Source organism: Gymnoscopelus microlampas, assembly GCF_963454915.1.
Source record: "Gymnoscopelus microlampas genome assembly, chromosome: 15".
Classification (NCBI taxonomy): domain Eukaryota; kingdom Metazoa; phylum Chordata; class Actinopteri; order Myctophiformes; family Myctophidae; genus Gymnoscopelus; species Gymnoscopelus microlampas.
The window spans coordinates 22433836-22450896 of NC_139952.1; the positions used below are offsets into that span (position 1 = coordinate 22433836).

The window sequence follows — 17061 nt, forward strand, 5'->3', positions numbered from 1 at the left end:
GAGAAAACAGAAAGATACCACCAAAGGGGATGAAAAGGATGCTTTGACTCAGTCTGGTCTCTCACTCATTCTGTCTCTGTCCGTCTCTCTCTCTCTCTCTCTCTCTCTCTCTCTCTCTCTCTCTCTCTCTCTCTCTCTCTCTCTCTCTCTCTCTCTCTCTCTCTCTCTCGCTCTCTTCCTTTTTCTGTCTTGTTTACTTCTCTCTTTCATGCTTTTCCGCCCGCATGCTTTATGTCTCCCAGTCAGACTCGCTTGCACACACACACACACACACACACACACACACACACACACACACACACACACACACACACACACACACACACACACACACACACACACACACACACACACAAGCAGGGGACAAGCAGACACCATGGTCAGTGCTTGTGCAATCTGTGTTTGTACACACGTGTGTGTGTGTGTGTGTGTGTGTGTGTGTGTGTGTGTGTGTGTGTGTGTGTGTGTGTGTGTGTGTGTGTGTGTGTGTGTGTGTGAGAGCGAGTGTGTGTGTGTGTGTGTCTACGTGCACAACAAAGACACCTTGAGGGAACGTTTGGTGTGAAAGCTGATAGATGTTGATGAAGGGAAGAGGCTAGCTACCCTAGGAGGTAAATTGAGGTAAATCGTGTGATTGAGAACTTAAAAGGAGGCCAAACATCCAGCTCATTTGGGACGCGGAGGGGGGTGCGTGCGCGCTCGCGGCACAGCTTAATTTGTCTGTTCCCCCCGTCCTATCAAAGGCACACATGCTGCGAGGGACGCAAAGGCAGAGGAGCACCGTACATCATGACCTAAATACCTTAATTATGCACCACGCACACTCGTGTGCAGATGCATGCAATCAGTGTGTCGCGTTGACAGGTGTTGATCATTAACGTAAGACTGAACCCAACACTAAACTCATTAAAAAAAAAACACGGCAAGTTTATTTTAGATGGGTTAGGTTAGCATGCAATGCAACAAGGGAGTGCCTGGTGGCTCAGCCTGTCAGGGAACAGGCCATATGGTCCTAGTGAGCCCAAGGACTCAGGACAACAAATCCTAACAGAATGTCTCTCCTCTCTCTCTGCCCTTACTTTACCGGGGTCCACTCATAATTCAAGAATTCCATTATTCCGACCATTAGGTTTGTGTGAGGTTATAGGGTCTCATCAGTGGTTCTTTTTCATGTCAAGGACCCCCAAATTGATATGTATTTGGCCACGGACCTCCCATGGAAAATGTTTTGTGCAAGGGACCCTCAGAAGAGAAGAGTGTTGTGTTAAAACATACTAAATTATTCAGAAATGTTCAAAAATAGCAGATGTACAAGCTTGTATATCTGCTATTTTTGAATAGCCAACGTATAAAACATGGTTAAAGTGGTTAAAATGATAGTGATGCTATATAACAAATGTTTCTGGGGACCCCCTGTAACCCCCTCAAGGACGCCTGGGGCTCCCCAGACCCCACTTTGAGAACCACTGCTCTACATGCACCGAAAATCCGAGCTCAAATAGAACTTAATGTGCACCAGTGACAACAAACAAGATGCACATTAAGCGAGGTAAAGGACAATACGAGATGAGCATATCTATAATCTATGTATAGGTGATACTGTAATTACATTTGGAACAGTAATTACGGTTTGCAATTGCCTACATTCACTGATCTCTTATCTTGTAATTGTACTCATCTCGTAATTGTTGTAATGGCTAATTACATGCAATTAGCGGCCGGCAAACTTAAATAGTACCAGTGGGATTAGAGCCATGGAAGCGTGAGAGTTGAAGAATGAGATGCCAACCATGAAACATGCCATGGATAAGGTTTAATTTGTGGACGAGTTCACTCGCTGGAATTACGCCAACCCTAGGGTGGCTGTCTGAGCTACAGTATAACTCCCTCAGTTAATGGCTTTCTCCAATTAATATTGGAGAGTTGGAACATGTGTGTTTGACATGAAGAACGGAGATCCTGTACATTGTTTTGTTGACCCTCTATCCCTCTAAAGGCACCACTGGAGGTCTACTCAGTATGTAAAGTATGGAGGTAATTTAATGCTACACGTATTAGAAGGCTCAGAGGTGTAGCTTCATGTCATTGTGTCACAGAGCAGGTGCAGTTAATCAACGCTAAGTATAGCATCCGTTTGCTTCCAACGGACAGGTCCCCACTGTCACCGTCAGTAGTATACTGGGATCGCTGTAATGCACTTCACCCCAGCTTTATTCTCCTCACACAGTCAACAAAGTCATGTAAATTAACATCTCACATGAGTTGTAGGAAATAGAAATTAATGATGTCTTTTGTTATTCTCTTGTCTCTCTCCTTTCCACCTCCCTTATACCCTCCCTCCCCTCCCCTCTCTCTTTCTTTCTTTCTTTCTATCTCTCCAGGACATGGGTCTTTCCGGTATGCCCTCGGTGCCCCTCATGGTGGGTTGTGGCATCTCCTGTACTGCCCTGCTCATCCTGTTGCTTGTCTATGCTGCCTTCTGGAGGTAACGACACACACACACACACACACACACACACACACACACACACACACACACACACACACACACACACACACACACACACACACACATTTTTACGCACTCACAAACGCTAACCCCAAAACGTCTCACACATCCATCGTACATGTCAGAAAGACAAACTTGTACGGTATTACGCTATTACATATTACGTTTTGTCACATACAGTACCTGGCCTTCGTTTTTTTTGCTGCCCGGCGTGGGGGACAGAGAGAGCCTAATCAGCGTTAGGGTTGATAGCTGTTATCAGCCCTAGGTCTGATACAACAGTTGACCATGTACTGTGACCTCTCCTTCTTTAAATACATACTCCTTGGTTTAATTCATGTCAAAGTGATTCCTAAACCAACGCTCCTCACAACCCCGCTCCCAATGGCTGTGATTGGCTGAGATATGCGGAGGCCATCGGCTGATCTGCGCGCCGGGCACTCGCTTGCCTAGGACAGGACATAGAGTGAACCGAAACAAGCGCTCCTCAAAATAACTGCGGTTGGAACTCGGAACGCAACTTGTGCACGCACGACACACACCTTGTCAATGTATACAAATAATTGGTCAATAGCCAGGAGTGTAGTGCTGATGTATATTTTGCGTTAATGTTTTGCCTCGTTTTTGTTTTGTTTTGCCTTCTCTTCTGTTCTGATGTTGTGGTTCGTGTTGTCTTTGTAGTCGTCATGACTGCGTCACTGTGGTGTCCACATTCAAATAATACGTTTTTAAAAATTAATAAAAGGAGTGTAGTGCTGCCGGAGCACACCAGAATTACTTTTTTTCTCAAGTGAGTAAATAGAATATTTGTAGTTTTCATGGTCCAGTTTGATAATATTTTAAATATTCTTTAGGCACTTATATCTTGCATACATTCATTTACGACAAAACAAAACAAGTTAGAGTATAGAGATATCCAATGTTAACTAGTAGGCTAACACACCTTTCTCAACGTGGGGTCCAGGGACCACCAGGGATCCAAACGGACCCTCACAGGTCTGTAACTCTGAGAGTGTACAAATGTGAAATTTGGTCCCATTTGTACATTCTCAGAGTTAAATTAACCATGAGGATTTTACAGTGTAAATTTGGGTCACAGAGATAAACATTTGGTATCAAATAGGGGTCTGTGGCTTAATGCATATCGTTAGCCTCATAGTTTTATTGCCTAAGTCATATTTGTAAGGTTTTCAGGAAAGAAGAAATTAATTGATTTAGGCAAAAAAAACTAAAAAACTAACTACGTCATGTTTATCTGCCTTTATTTATATCTGCCTAACTGCTGATTATGCTCATTACATTCAAAATCAAGTCAAAAAGTTGACTTAAAAGCACTTTCTGCCTAATTCATTTTTGGAATATAACAGGCATTCTGATGAGGACATAGGCAATAAGGCACAATGAAGCAGCAGTGTTAGGAGAGTAGAGTTAGGCACACAAAATTACGTAGGACATTATGCTATGAGGCTAACGATATCAAACTGGTATCCTTGGTTGAGAATCACTGGGCTATAAGCACCCTGTTGCTCCTCCTGCAGATCAGCTCTCTCCTGTCGCCAGCTCCCTAAACACGTGGCGAGTGCTAGTGGAGTGCTGTTTGTAGTTGTTGTCTTCAGAGCCAGTGGTGGTTTTCTGTGTCTGTCACCTTCAGAGATGCTCTGAAGCCTCTCTGAAGGTGACACACACATACAAAAAGTTATTTTTTTATGATTTATTTTTGGGCTTTTATGCCTTGAAAGGACAGCAGGCTGACAGGAAATGGGGAGAGAGAGATGGGGAGTGACACGCAGCAAAGGCCAAGACACGCTATCAGGCTACACTGAGCCTAGAAGCCTGGACCGCTACGCCAACGGTCCGGGCCAAATTCTTTGTTTTTCAAGTTGCCTTTGTTTTTCAAGTTGCCAATGACATCCACCAGCTCACCCTGACATAGCAGGCTACAACCAGGGCCTAATCTTGCTACTGTCAGTTCTGGTTTTGTCAGTGGTGTGGGTCATGCCAAACGTACAAATGAGGCCTAACAGAGAGCAAATGGTGAATGGCAAACACCAACATTGCATAAACCAACAACAACAGATGGACAGATTGCTCTAACAACTCAGCCACTAGCTGCCAACAAGTCAGTGTTTGGTCCGTCATTCTGTCAGAGTCTCTTACGGTATCTGTCCTGTCGCCCTCTCTCTAGGCCTGTCACAATTATCACATCTGATCGCAATTATTTGAGCTAAACAGTTATTCTGTTATTTTGCATAATGGTTAGAATCGTTTCCATTCATTTGTATAAAAACTGCTGTATGAATGCCATATTTCCGTCATTATTTCCGCGTCGTTGTCCACACGATTTCAACCACTTTCAACCTGGATATATATAATTTTTTTTTTTTTTTTTCAAGAAAAGAATAAATAAAAAAGTTAAACGAATGGAGAGAATAGCTGATCTACAAGCCCACAGTGTGACACCATGTGTCACATAGTGAGCTTGTAGATTGGCAATTTTGTTTATTCTTTTGTTTATTTTGTTTTGAAAGTGTAAAATTGTTAAGGATATGGCCTGGTTTGGCCATAGTAGATTGTTTATTTTGATTAGTGGTACCGGCTATTGTCAGTCATTTGTTTGTACAGTATATTTCAGTATTAGGCTTTGTATAGTCTTGCGTAGCTAGACAACTATTCCACAATCTTCGAATGCTATAGAGTCCGGAACTACACCTCCCGAAATCCAAGACAGGAAGCTGTCATCTGTTTGTCAGTTCCGTTCACGAAAATATATTTAAAATATACATTTCTGCTAAGCAGCAAGCTATATGCCTTGATTATTTTGATTTATATTAGGATACATTTGTGCGACTGTAAAATAAAATGACATGATCGTAACAACCTTACCTCTTTCCATCTTTCTCATCGTCTTTCGTCTTTCATCTCTCTCTCTCTCTCTCTCTCTCTCTCTCTCTCTCTCTCTCTCTCTCTCTCTCTCTCTCTCTCTGTCTCTGTATTGTAGGTACATTCGTTCGGAGAGATCAATCATCTTGGTGAATTTCTGTCTCTCCATCCTGGCCTCCAATATGCTCATTCTTGTGGGACAATCCCAAACGCTTAGCAAGGTAAGACACAGCTTCAGACAACCACGCACTCACACACTCACTCACACTGGCCCAATTCCAAACTCCACCCTAAGCCCTCAAGCCCTGCACCCTCATTAGCTTAAGGTAAGTCAGCTGGTAAGTGCCTGAGTGTGGGAGGGTTTAAGGGTTCCAAAAGGGTACAAAAGCAATGGAACAGCCCTTTGTGACGTCCCACGTTACCTTGACGACAGATGACAACGTTGCCGTGACAACCAAAGATTCGACTGACACTTCCCTGTTTGAAACTTCGAATTTCTCTAAATATTATACACTTTTATATTATAAAATATTATAAAAAAGAGACATTGTATCATGAGTGAAACAGCTATCGATACAGTCAATATAAGTAAATCATTATATGATAGCCTTAGGAGTAACTTTATATTTCTGGGACACATTGTTATTTTGCACAACAACTTAGTACAACGAAGTATAAAATAGGGTTGATTAAAGTGTTTAATCAATGTATTTGATAATAAAAAATCCATTACAATTTTTCCTTTAGAAATAAAATAAATAATAAATAAAAATAATCCCTCAAAAACCTGCTTTTTGAAGGTTCTCAAACGTTCAACTGAACTTCTTTTTATTTTTTTATTCCATTCTCCTCACTAATGAACCCTGGCCTGATGCCATGACATGAATCCCCCCCCCCCCGCCCCCCCGCTACTGAGACCGGTGGTAAAAAGACATATTAATTCTGCATTTATTTCTCGGCCAGCGACGTCGCAGAAGAAAGGCCTCTTTCCCTTTTAAATCCGGGCACCGTGGGCATCGGCGTCCTCTGGTAACTCCCACTACGCAATGTATTGTGGGCAATTTCTTTGCCAAAGTCTCCAAAGGTGCTGACTTACGGAAAGGGTGCAGAAAGGGGCGTTCCCGAGCCCTCGCTGACTTCAGGCTGACTTTCCGATTTCATTTGGAACAACCCTCAAGCCCTTACGGAGCTCACATGAACGCGCACCCAAGTCAATGAGTCAGTGAGGGGGTGGTTTGGAATTGGGCCTATACACTCACTCGCACACACACACACGCACACGCACACGCACGCACACACACACACACACACACACACACACACACACACACACACACACACCCACACACACACACACACACACACACACACACACCAAAACTCACATAATTCCCTTCCACCCACATGGAGATTGGATTAGTGTGGTCAACACCATGTGCCAGTATTTCAGGAAATATGCCTTGATCAGCATCCTCATAACAAGGCTATGCTGCAAAAATCAATTGAGTGTCAAGGTTATTTTACTTTCTAATGCTGTGTTCACACTAGCGGCGACAAAAGCTACAAAATGGTCAGCTAAACTGTGTGAGTCCGAGTCACTGCTGAAGTGTTGCTTAAAGCCACACAGCATTTTAAGAGCTACCAGTAGTGTTGACAGTATTTTGATTCAGTTTCAGTCATAGTCTTTTGAATCAAAAGTCACATTTTAGTCTGAAATGTTTTACTGTTAGTCTAGTTTTAGTCGACTAAATGTCATAAGATTATAGTCGACCAAATCTACAGTTGATTTAGTCGACTAAAATGTATTTTGTCGGTGCCTTAATGGCATCGTAATGGCTGATTTTACACTTGGTTGCATGCTGAAAATAGCTGATCTACAAGCGACGCGTTGTGAGCTTGTAGATCTGCTATTTTCAGAGCGTAAAATGGCTTGTCTTTTAGTTCTACTGGATCTCTTCTCTACTAGTCCCTCCCTAACATTTTAGTCTAGTTCTTATTTGTTGATAAAATTGTCAATATATTTAGTCTTAGTTTTAGTCATCATAGCTTAGTTTTTATTTCATTTTTATTTAGTTTTCGTCAGTGAAAAAAGGTAGTCGACGAACATTTTTCGTCATAGTTTTAGTCGACGAAATCAACACTGGCTACCAGTGCCTTTCTGCCCATGCATTTCTATTATAGAAATGCACTGGAGCACTCCCTTTTCCAGTGCTGAGCATCGTGTTTCAGGGCGGAGGGCTCAAGGCACTTGAAGAAGAAAACAGTTCAACGCTCATCAACGTCACGTTGATTTGATCCTCCTGGCTATGTCTGACACCCCGGTAATTTTACCACCTGACTTTGAATATGCACCACAACCATGAGACGTCCAGGTTTATCATTGTTCCATCTCTAGGCTATTTCTGTGCTAATTAGGCAGATGACAGGATATTTGAGCTCAGCAGCGGTGGCCTAGTGGTTAGAGGGGCGGCCTTGATACCGGAAGGTCCCTAGTTCGATTCCCCAATTCATCACATCAATCATGAATCACCGCTGAATAGCCCTTGAGCAAGGCTTCCATGCAGGGTCCGGCTGGAAACAAGTTTCGTACTTAGTCCGACACCCTGGGTAAACAACAAACTTTGCTTTGAACTTTAGCAACAGTTGACATGTTCGAGCGTTGTCAATAAACGCTCCGTGCTAGCGCTCTGGACGTGATATCGTTGCTGTCGTCAGAAACCATATTATATCTCCATATTCTAACTTTTTGGGATTTTTCTTTGTAAATGAATGCCCTACTTGATCATACTACAGCGTTACACAAAAGTAGTAAAAGTAGAAGATCCACCAGCTCGAAACGCGGTGCGAAGCGACACGTTTTGAGCTTGTAGATCTGCAACTTTTGCTATTTTTGAATTTGAATCCCAAAAAGTAACACTTTTGGACATATGAGGTTTCCACCCGACAGAGATGATCTCCAGAGTGCTCCTCCACTCATAAAACACTTTCCTGTGGACACGGCGTCGTAAACAGCAAAGGGAACTGATTAACGACAACGATGAAGAACAAGGGATGGAGCAGGAATTGTGGGGAGAGAGAGAAGGGGGGGTGGAGATGGTGAAACGGCAACACACTGTATGATTGATTGACACTTCGCTGCATCTTTGGAGTGCTTAAAAAAAAGATGAAGCCTGGTCAACTTTCTTTGTAGCACTCATCATGCAGTGACAAGTGTGGGTCGCCAGTTTGTTGCTTCATGTCGCTGGCCCCCATTGAAAATGACTTGTTGCTTTGTCGCTATTGTGAACACAGCCAGTGGTGTGTTCTACCGTGGTACGCTGTATACGCAGTATGGCCTGCAGATTTTTTTCGTCGCCACCATATACATCCAAAAACAGTTCGAAAACGGCATATCTGATACGTTGATACGCACCTGATACGCTGCACCCAGGAGTGGCTGGGCTGGGGGGCGCAGCGATACAAACAGCAAGAATGTGGTCTGACCGTCTGACTAGTCTAACTCTGAGGTGAAGGCTTATCATGTGCGTGGCTATTGTTCTTGAGGTGATAATGAATGGCTACTGGCGAAGGAATTCACACATTTCAACGACCTGCCATTCACTTCATTGAACGTAGGTCACTGAATTGAGTAGGCCTACTTCATTAGTTTTCAAATTGCGCGTCATAGCACAGCAAAATCTTGAATCTTCAATACAGTTTGTGTCTTCAATGCCAAGTTAATACTGTTCTGTAATAGATACAGGAATGCTCGCTGTTAACACTGCTATTATATCTGATAAGCCTAACCAGCATTTATTTATAACAATCCTTGCACTTATATGGTAATTAAAAAAAATACATCCAAGGCTAAAAGCAGCTCCGAAGTGGTTGAGTGACAGGGTGATTAACATTAGAAATGGTAGAAAATCAGTACAAAGCATATTGTAAGTGTACTCAGTGTTAGGGGGGGAATTGTTATAGTATACCCTCCCAAACAATCTAGAACACACGACTGAACACAGTATCACACACTTACTGTAAACCCCTGTAGTCTTTGCAAAACTGAATTTGAGTTACTGTACTTGGACCACTTTTTCCGTCTACACCTGTGGTTGTCAAACTTTTTCATACCAAGGACCCCTAGATTGATATACATTTGGCCGTGGACCCCCGTCTGAAAATGTTTTGTGCCAGGGACCCCCAGAAGAGAAGATTTGCAGAAACACTTTCATGATTTTTCGAAAATGTTCAAAAATGGCAGATATACAAGCTGTGAGCTTGTACATCTGCTATTTTTGAATAGCCAACGTATACAATATGGATTAAGGGGTGAAAATGTATTAACACCTTTTGCTGGGGACCCCTTGGAACCCCCCCAAGGTGGTCCCCGGACCACTGGTTGAGAACCACTGGTCTACACCAAATCAAAAATGATCTACCAGCTCACATACCAGCTCACATGCAGTGTGATGCATTGTGAGCTTGCAGATCTGCTATTTTTGGCTAATTTTGCCGGAGTATGCTGGGGTTCAAGTGGTTAATACCATAGTAACACGTGCTTGAGTTGCCTCTGTACTTGGTGTGCTTTTCCCCCCTCCATACCTAATCTCTAGCCGATCTACAAGCTCACAACCAACGCATTGTGAGCTTGTACATCGGCTGTTTTTGGCTATTGTTCCCCGCAGAATCAGGATGCAAGGGTTCAAGTGATTAAATTAGCTCTCAGGATTATACAAAATGTATAAACTGCTTTGTGGGTACAAGAAGTTAATCGGTGGCAATCCAGAATGACAGCATTGTACACAAACGTGGCAACAGCAACACAAAAGACCCGCTGCACTGTCGCCAATATTCTACCAGTAAGCTAGTCGTTAATGGCCTCAGAATTGGTGTTGAGCAAATTGTTTCCCTCTCTTTGTGTTTCAATCTCTTTGTGTATCTCTCTTTGTTTCTCCCCCTCTCTCTCTCTCCCCTCCCGCTTCAGTTTGTAGATTTTATTCAACAGCTATGAAGAGTGTTTTTGTGAAAGAGACGTTTCCGCTCGAACAATTCAGCCTTCTCAGACAAGCGCCGTTTCCCTGTCAAACTTTTCCAGAACGTGTCTCTTAACTGAATGCGCTCTCTCTCTCTCTCTCTTTCTCTCTTTCCCTCTCTCTCTCTCACCTTCTCTGTGTTGTCTATCACCTTCTTTCTTTATCTCTCTCACCTCTCTCTTTCTCTTTGTTGTTTTCTCGCTCTCATTATCTCTGTCTCTTTGCCTCTGTCTGCTTCCCCCCTCTCTGCTGTCACTCTCTCTATCTCTCTTGTGATGCTTAGCCTGTTTTTGTTTTGTTTTGTTTTTTGTCTGTCTTATGTTTTGATTTGTCTAATGTCATGTTTTGATTTTGTTGATTTGGTTAGTCACATGTTTTGTTTCTGAATAGTCGTACGATTGCATTGTACAACGCTTGTCTTTTGTACATTACAATACTGTTTCATATGATCATGGAAGAGCTGGATTTTGATCCAGTATTTCTCTCTCTGTCTGTCTCTCTAGGGTCTGTGTACCGTTACTGCTGCCTTCCTCCATTTCTTCTTCCTGGCATCTTTCTGCTGGGTTCTGACAGAGGCGTGGCAGTCCTACCTGGCAGTCATCGGCAAGATGAGGTCTCGCCTCATACGCAAGCGTTTCCTGTGCCTGGGCTGGGGTAAGGACACAGTGGTGTATTGGTGCATTATGTACAGTAACTTTTACTTTAAAATGTCCCATTTCACAAGTTTTAAAAATCTCTTTCAGCCTACAAGCTCACAGCTTTGTATTAATCTAAATCTGCAAAGTAACTAGCAACTAAGCTTATACTTGTCCAATAATTGTAATTGAGTAAAAAGTACAATATTTCCCTCTGAGATGTAGTGGAATAGGAGCTAAAAGTAGAAAAAATACCTAAATACCTAAAAACTGAACTTAAGTACAGTACTTGAGTAAATAACTGTTACTTTCCACCACTGGATGGATTCATACAACACACACACACACACACACACACACACACACACACACACACACACACACACACACACACACACACACACACACACACACACACACACACACACACTCACACACACTCATTGTGTGGGCACACAAACGCTTGCACAAGGGCACACACGCCGGCAGATGCACACAAAGCACATGCATGGCCTTGTTGTTTGCTCTTGTCCTTTTGTACATGATCACGTCCATTCACTGTCCCGTCTCCATGCCACAACAACACAATGTACATCCTTCTCAGCGTGTCTCACTCGGCACGTCCAGCGTGAGTCGGGTGACGGGGAATAAAGGGAAGGAGCGGGGATAACATCTCCCCCCCGTCCTCGTCCCCCGGAAATCACAGCCACCATCCCGACCTCCCCATTCATTTCACCAGCTATCGATCCCAACTATCTGATCCGTGGAGTCACAGATGACCTTATATGATACGGTTGTTGGAAGGGACAGCCAGAGGACAAAAGAGGAAGAAAGGGGGACAGTTGTGGACATTGGGGGTGGGGGGGGGGGGGGGGGGCAAGTAGTGGACACTGACAGTAACTAAAGTATAGTTACTCGAGTACTGTACTTCATTCACTTAAACCCCATATGGTAGCGGAGTCCCTCATGGCTCTATGCCATGTGTCTTTTCTGTTATTGTGGGGAAAGCCTTCACTGAAAATAGCAGATTGATGAGCTCACGGCTTGTCGATCGGCTATTTTCGATATGCTAGGTTTTTTTTTCTTTGCAAGCACATGACTTTATAAATATGAGTGATTTATTCTCCTTTGGCCTCCGGAAAGGTTGATTTTCAGTCCTGTTTTAAAGGGAGCCAGTGATCCACATTTTTTAAGGGATGGGGTCAGGGCATTCCACACTTGGGTGGCAGTGCTGTGGAAGGAGAATTTACCCATGTTTGTTTTATAGGTGAGTCCAAGGTGACTCTGGGTGTCGCTCACTTTTTTGAGGTACAGTATTTAGTCAGATATGCGGGCATTGAGGGCAAAATCGCATTGACTATCTTGAAAGCCAATCCCATTTTCAATTGTTTAACCCTATCTTCTACCCTGAGCCATCCTAGGCTAGCAAAATATGTTGGGAAAAAGGTGGGTCATGGGCCCCAGGCCCGAGAAGTTGTCGAATCAGTTTGTTTTGGGAGGTCTGAAGCTTGGTCTTTAGTGACATTGAGATGTTGGAAAACCATGGAGGTGCAAGCATAGTCAAAGTGGCATTGAACGAGGGCTCCGGCTAGAGTCCTCCTGAGAGCACTTTTGTTGACAAAAAAGGAAATTCTGCCCAACAATCTTGTTCTTTGATTTACTTTTTCGATCACCTTTGATGCCATTATTTTACCTGTCAGTTTGTTGTCAAGGATACAGAGACACAGAGAAGAAGGTACTGCATTGGCCCATACACCCTTAGAAGCTTCCTCATCCCGTCCCCTAATTTGTTACTGGCTCATGTATAACGACTATGCCCTGGTTGCACCCTGCACACCCCCCCCCCCCACACACACACACACACACACAAAGAAAGGAAAAAGGAAATTCTGATTGAAATCAGTTGCCATGGTAACAGGAGACTGGACTGCGTGAGAGGGAGCAGACTGCATATGCGAGCGCTTTTTTTTTGTGCCTGTTTTTGTATGTGTGTGTGTGTGTGTGTGCGGCTGTGCGCGTGTTTGTGCGTGTGTGCGTTTGTTGCAACAACTGTGTTTAAGTTGCGTCTGAGGGAAAGGTCCCTCTCTAATTGAAAGTTTCTGCCTCCTGGCGAGTGGTCAGGCCTGGCGTCCCACCATCTTCTTCCTTAGCCCTAATGTGACTTTCTCTGATTGCTTTTCATTTGCAGCCATAATCACAGCTTTGTTAATTACATGAATATTTCTCAGCCAAGCTCATTATGAGCCCGGCATATTTCTGCCGTTTAGTTGGCACACGCTGGGTGACACTCACTCACGTACTCGCATGCGCGCACGCACACACGCGCACACACGCACACAAGATTCGCAAAAAGAATACATGAGCTGCCCACCTACTTTAAATCACAGTTTCATAAACTCCCTTTCTCTATCTGTCTCGCATCAACATACAGGGGCACACACCCCCACCCACCACCTGCTACCCCCCACCTACACACACACAGGCACCCTCCATATGGAGAGCGCTGCTAGCCTGAGATGAAAGTGTCACAGGAAGAGAAGAAAGATTATAGTCTCTACAGCAGTGGTTCTAAAAAAGGACCCCCAAATATGATATGCATTTGGTTGCAAACCCCCATCTGAAAAGATGTTGTGCCAGGGAGATTTGTGTTATTAGATTTATTATTTATTATTATTATTACAAATTATTACAAACATTATCTAAAATAGCCAAATGAGGCTAAAGTGATTAAACTGATTTTGATGGGGACCCCCTGGAACCCCCCCCCCCGCCAAGCACACCTTGACAACCTCTGATCTACAGTATCTTCAGAGGGAATTAGATAGCTCTCTTGCCTGTGGCGATATGATCTCTGATCCACGCTAGCCTCTATGCCTGGAGCTAGACCCCCCCGACTGGGGGCCGCAACTTGTCAGCTTCAGTTGAACCTGTGTAAAGTTACCTACTATTGCGTGTACTGCTTAGCATTTAAATAGGAAGAGGTGTACGTGACCGTTCCGTCGGAAAACAACATGACACTGACGTGCTCCGTTACTTTCTGGCACACAACCTCCAACACTGTTTTTCTCCCTCCCTCTCTCTCTCTCTCTCTATCTCTTCCTGGCAGGTCTTCCAGCCCTAGTTGTGGCCGTGACGGTGGGCTTCACCAGAGCACGAGGTTACGGCACGGCGAGCTAGTGAGTACCGCCCGAAACACTCTCCCCACCCACGCACACCCCCTGACCTCCCTCAACTCTGACCTTTTGATCCCATCCCTGTAAACCAGTTCATCCCCCTCGGATTTCTTCTTCTCCCCCCCTATTCTCGGTGGAAAGGGGAAAGTGAAACGGCATCCAGCGCTGAAACTCCGCCACCGCAGCCAATTACAGTGAAATTCTTTTAGTTGGGAGTGACAGCTCCTCTTGACGGAGCATTGCCCAAACCACTTGCATCAGCGGTAGCGAGAAAAAAAAACAATCGCTCACGCACGGTATTATGCATTGCAACGTATCTGTGCTGAGGCGTATTATCAGAAAAGTGTTTGCCTGCTGCAAACCGATTGTCTGCTACGTCAGTTGGGGCGTGCTTGGTAGTTTGGTGGCAAATTTCATACCGAAAATTGGGCCTGAGCAGATAATAATGGCATATTCGGAACGAGTAAAGACTCCCTGACTTGCAGTTAATTGCATTCACAGATATCTGCAAAGTAGGTTCTGGAATTGTTAATCCAAGCATTTCTTTATTTTATTTTATCCCCCCCCCCCCCTCTAATGGATATGTAATTTCCATGGAAGCCGCAAATTCATAGAAGCATAATGGACCATTAGTGACTGGTTTACTGGTGAATGGACAATTTACCTATAATACATCTGAACTGTGTGTCACCTACAGCACTCCTACTGCTGAAAATTAAACAATTCCACTGTAATCTTCAAGCTATTAGCTATTGTAACACGCTACTTTGATTAGAATTCCTAAACAGTCATCCTCTCCTTAGTTTTCGGTCTTCTATGTGTATTAAGCAACTCATTAACTTGAGAACTGTGTTTTACTAAACATCCCGCTCTATGCTTTTGGCCCATGTGTATTATTCTTTCTTTTTTTTTGTCGCTCTCTCTCTCTCCCTCTCTGTTATTGAGCTGTAATTAAGACAACCCAGAAGGTTCCGTATACTACGATCATATCACTGGGGGAGAAATTTGAACTCATTAAATCTCAATAAGGCTCAAACTGAAATGAAATTACGCAAGACCGTTTGCAATTTGGGAATGTGTGTGAGCTGATGTACTGTACACAGTGAACGTACGATGTACCAAGGGCCTTGCTCAAAGTACTTTTGATGTGTGCTTTACCAGAAAGTTAAAGTTGAACTGTGGAGTTTTTTTTTTGCCTACTAGTAGCGCTGCTGAGCAAAGTGAATCCCTATTCAGTACAATAACAAAAACACTAACCACATTGTTTTCAGGCACACGCACGCACGCACGCACGCACGCACGCACGCACGCACGCACGCACGCACGCACGCACGCACGCACGCACGCACGCACGCACGCACGCACACACACACACACACACACACACACACACACACACACACACACACACAGAGAAGGATTTGCAGTAGCTATGCACACAACCTAGGCACAGAGCTGGTATTGTCAATCAAATGAAAAAGGCAGGAAGGGACTTCCTCTCAAAGCTGCAGCGTTGAAACCCAGATATAAACATCCCAATTTAAAGCCACAATCCAGGACTTATTTTGTGGAACAAAAATGTATTCTAACCAATCTGTGTTAGAGTATATTAATACGATATAACTAGCACATCTGTTGGAGGTGGTCTCCCCCCTATTTCATTGAGAAATTTCGACCATAGTCGCAGGTGCAGTAGGACACCTGGGGCCTGTAATACTTCTTGAATTAGTAAATTCAAAATACAAACAGAGCAACACGAATACGAAGCTTGATTTGGTGGTTTTGCGAGGTAACTTTTCAGAGTTACGTCGGTGGTTGTTACCAGTGGTGGAAAAAGTACTCAAATTCTTTACTTAAGTACAATACCGCAATATAGAAATCCTCTGTTAAAAGTAAAAATTGTACTTAAGTACATTACTTAAGTAAATGTACTTAGTTACTTTCCACCACTGGTTGTTACCAGGGGTGCATCACTTACGCTGCACACGCAACCTGCTTCTGAGATGGTTATGTCTGAGGTGAGAGATCAACGCATATAAAAGCATCGCTTACTGACCAATCAATCGTCTTGGCTTTCCATGGAGCTTGGTGTGCGGATCGTTGTGTGCGGCAAAACCCTCTGGCTTTCCCTGGCATTTTTCATATGAAAAGTATAGATTCTCGTTGGTGGGACTGAGATTTCGGTGTGAGCCGCGAGCGCTTGGCTGCAAGCAATATCAAATCAATTTCTTTGTGCTTTAGTTTACCCATATCATCCTACCACAGAGACTGATTGAAGCACTAAAGCCATTTACTTGTGCTTATATAATGAAAATAAGCCTGCTTGCCATTTGTTTTACACCACCAGGGTTATAGCTGACAGAATAAGGCTAAAACTGTCATATATAATACGCCATAGGAATACATCAAAGCAACATTTATAGAATAGGTAAAATGTGTGTGTAATTATAGTCAGTTCTACTCGGATGTGCGTGTCTTTTTTTAGCGGTTCTTATTCACAGTGATATTTTAGGCCTTTTGCATGAATATGCATTTACATAGTCAGCAATATTTTTTTTTGCTAGCGGTCCTGCATTGGCAGCTGCAACTGTAGCCTGTATGCTGTGTTTCAATATTATCATATTAATAATACATACGGACTGTAGCTTTTAAACACTGTAAACATTGGAGCCCTGCAAAGTTTTGTCAACTTAGTCATTGGGATGTAACAACATACTTTATGTCTGCAGAAGACCAATTGTGACAAGCAAATAGTAATCCATGTTTGGGAAAACTCTGCAGTTCAACATGAAGAAATGAAACAAAATATGATTCTTGTGTTTGTTTGCTTAGCGCAAGTATTTGAAGTATTT

The 17061-nt window shown here is 43.4% G+C and overlaps 1 protein-coding gene across 1 annotated transcript in view; it reads left to right on the forward strand.

The window, feature by feature from the left end:
- Positions 1 to 17061, forward strand: part of adgrb2 (adhesion G protein-coupled receptor B2) — a gene marked incomplete at its 5' end in the record, with an annotated part of 273288 nt that overhangs the window by 204260 nt on the left and 51967 nt on the right. Inside the window, 4 exons of the mRNA XM_084080191.1 lie at positions 2382 to 2485; positions 5508 to 5610; positions 10905 to 11055; positions 14143 to 14212. Coding sequence (XP_083936317.1) covers positions 2382 to 2485; positions 5508 to 5610; positions 10905 to 11055; positions 14143 to 14212 — 428 coding nt within the window. The remainder of the gene's footprint in view (positions 1 to 2381; positions 2486 to 5507; positions 5611 to 10904; positions 11056 to 14142; positions 14213 to 17061) is intronic.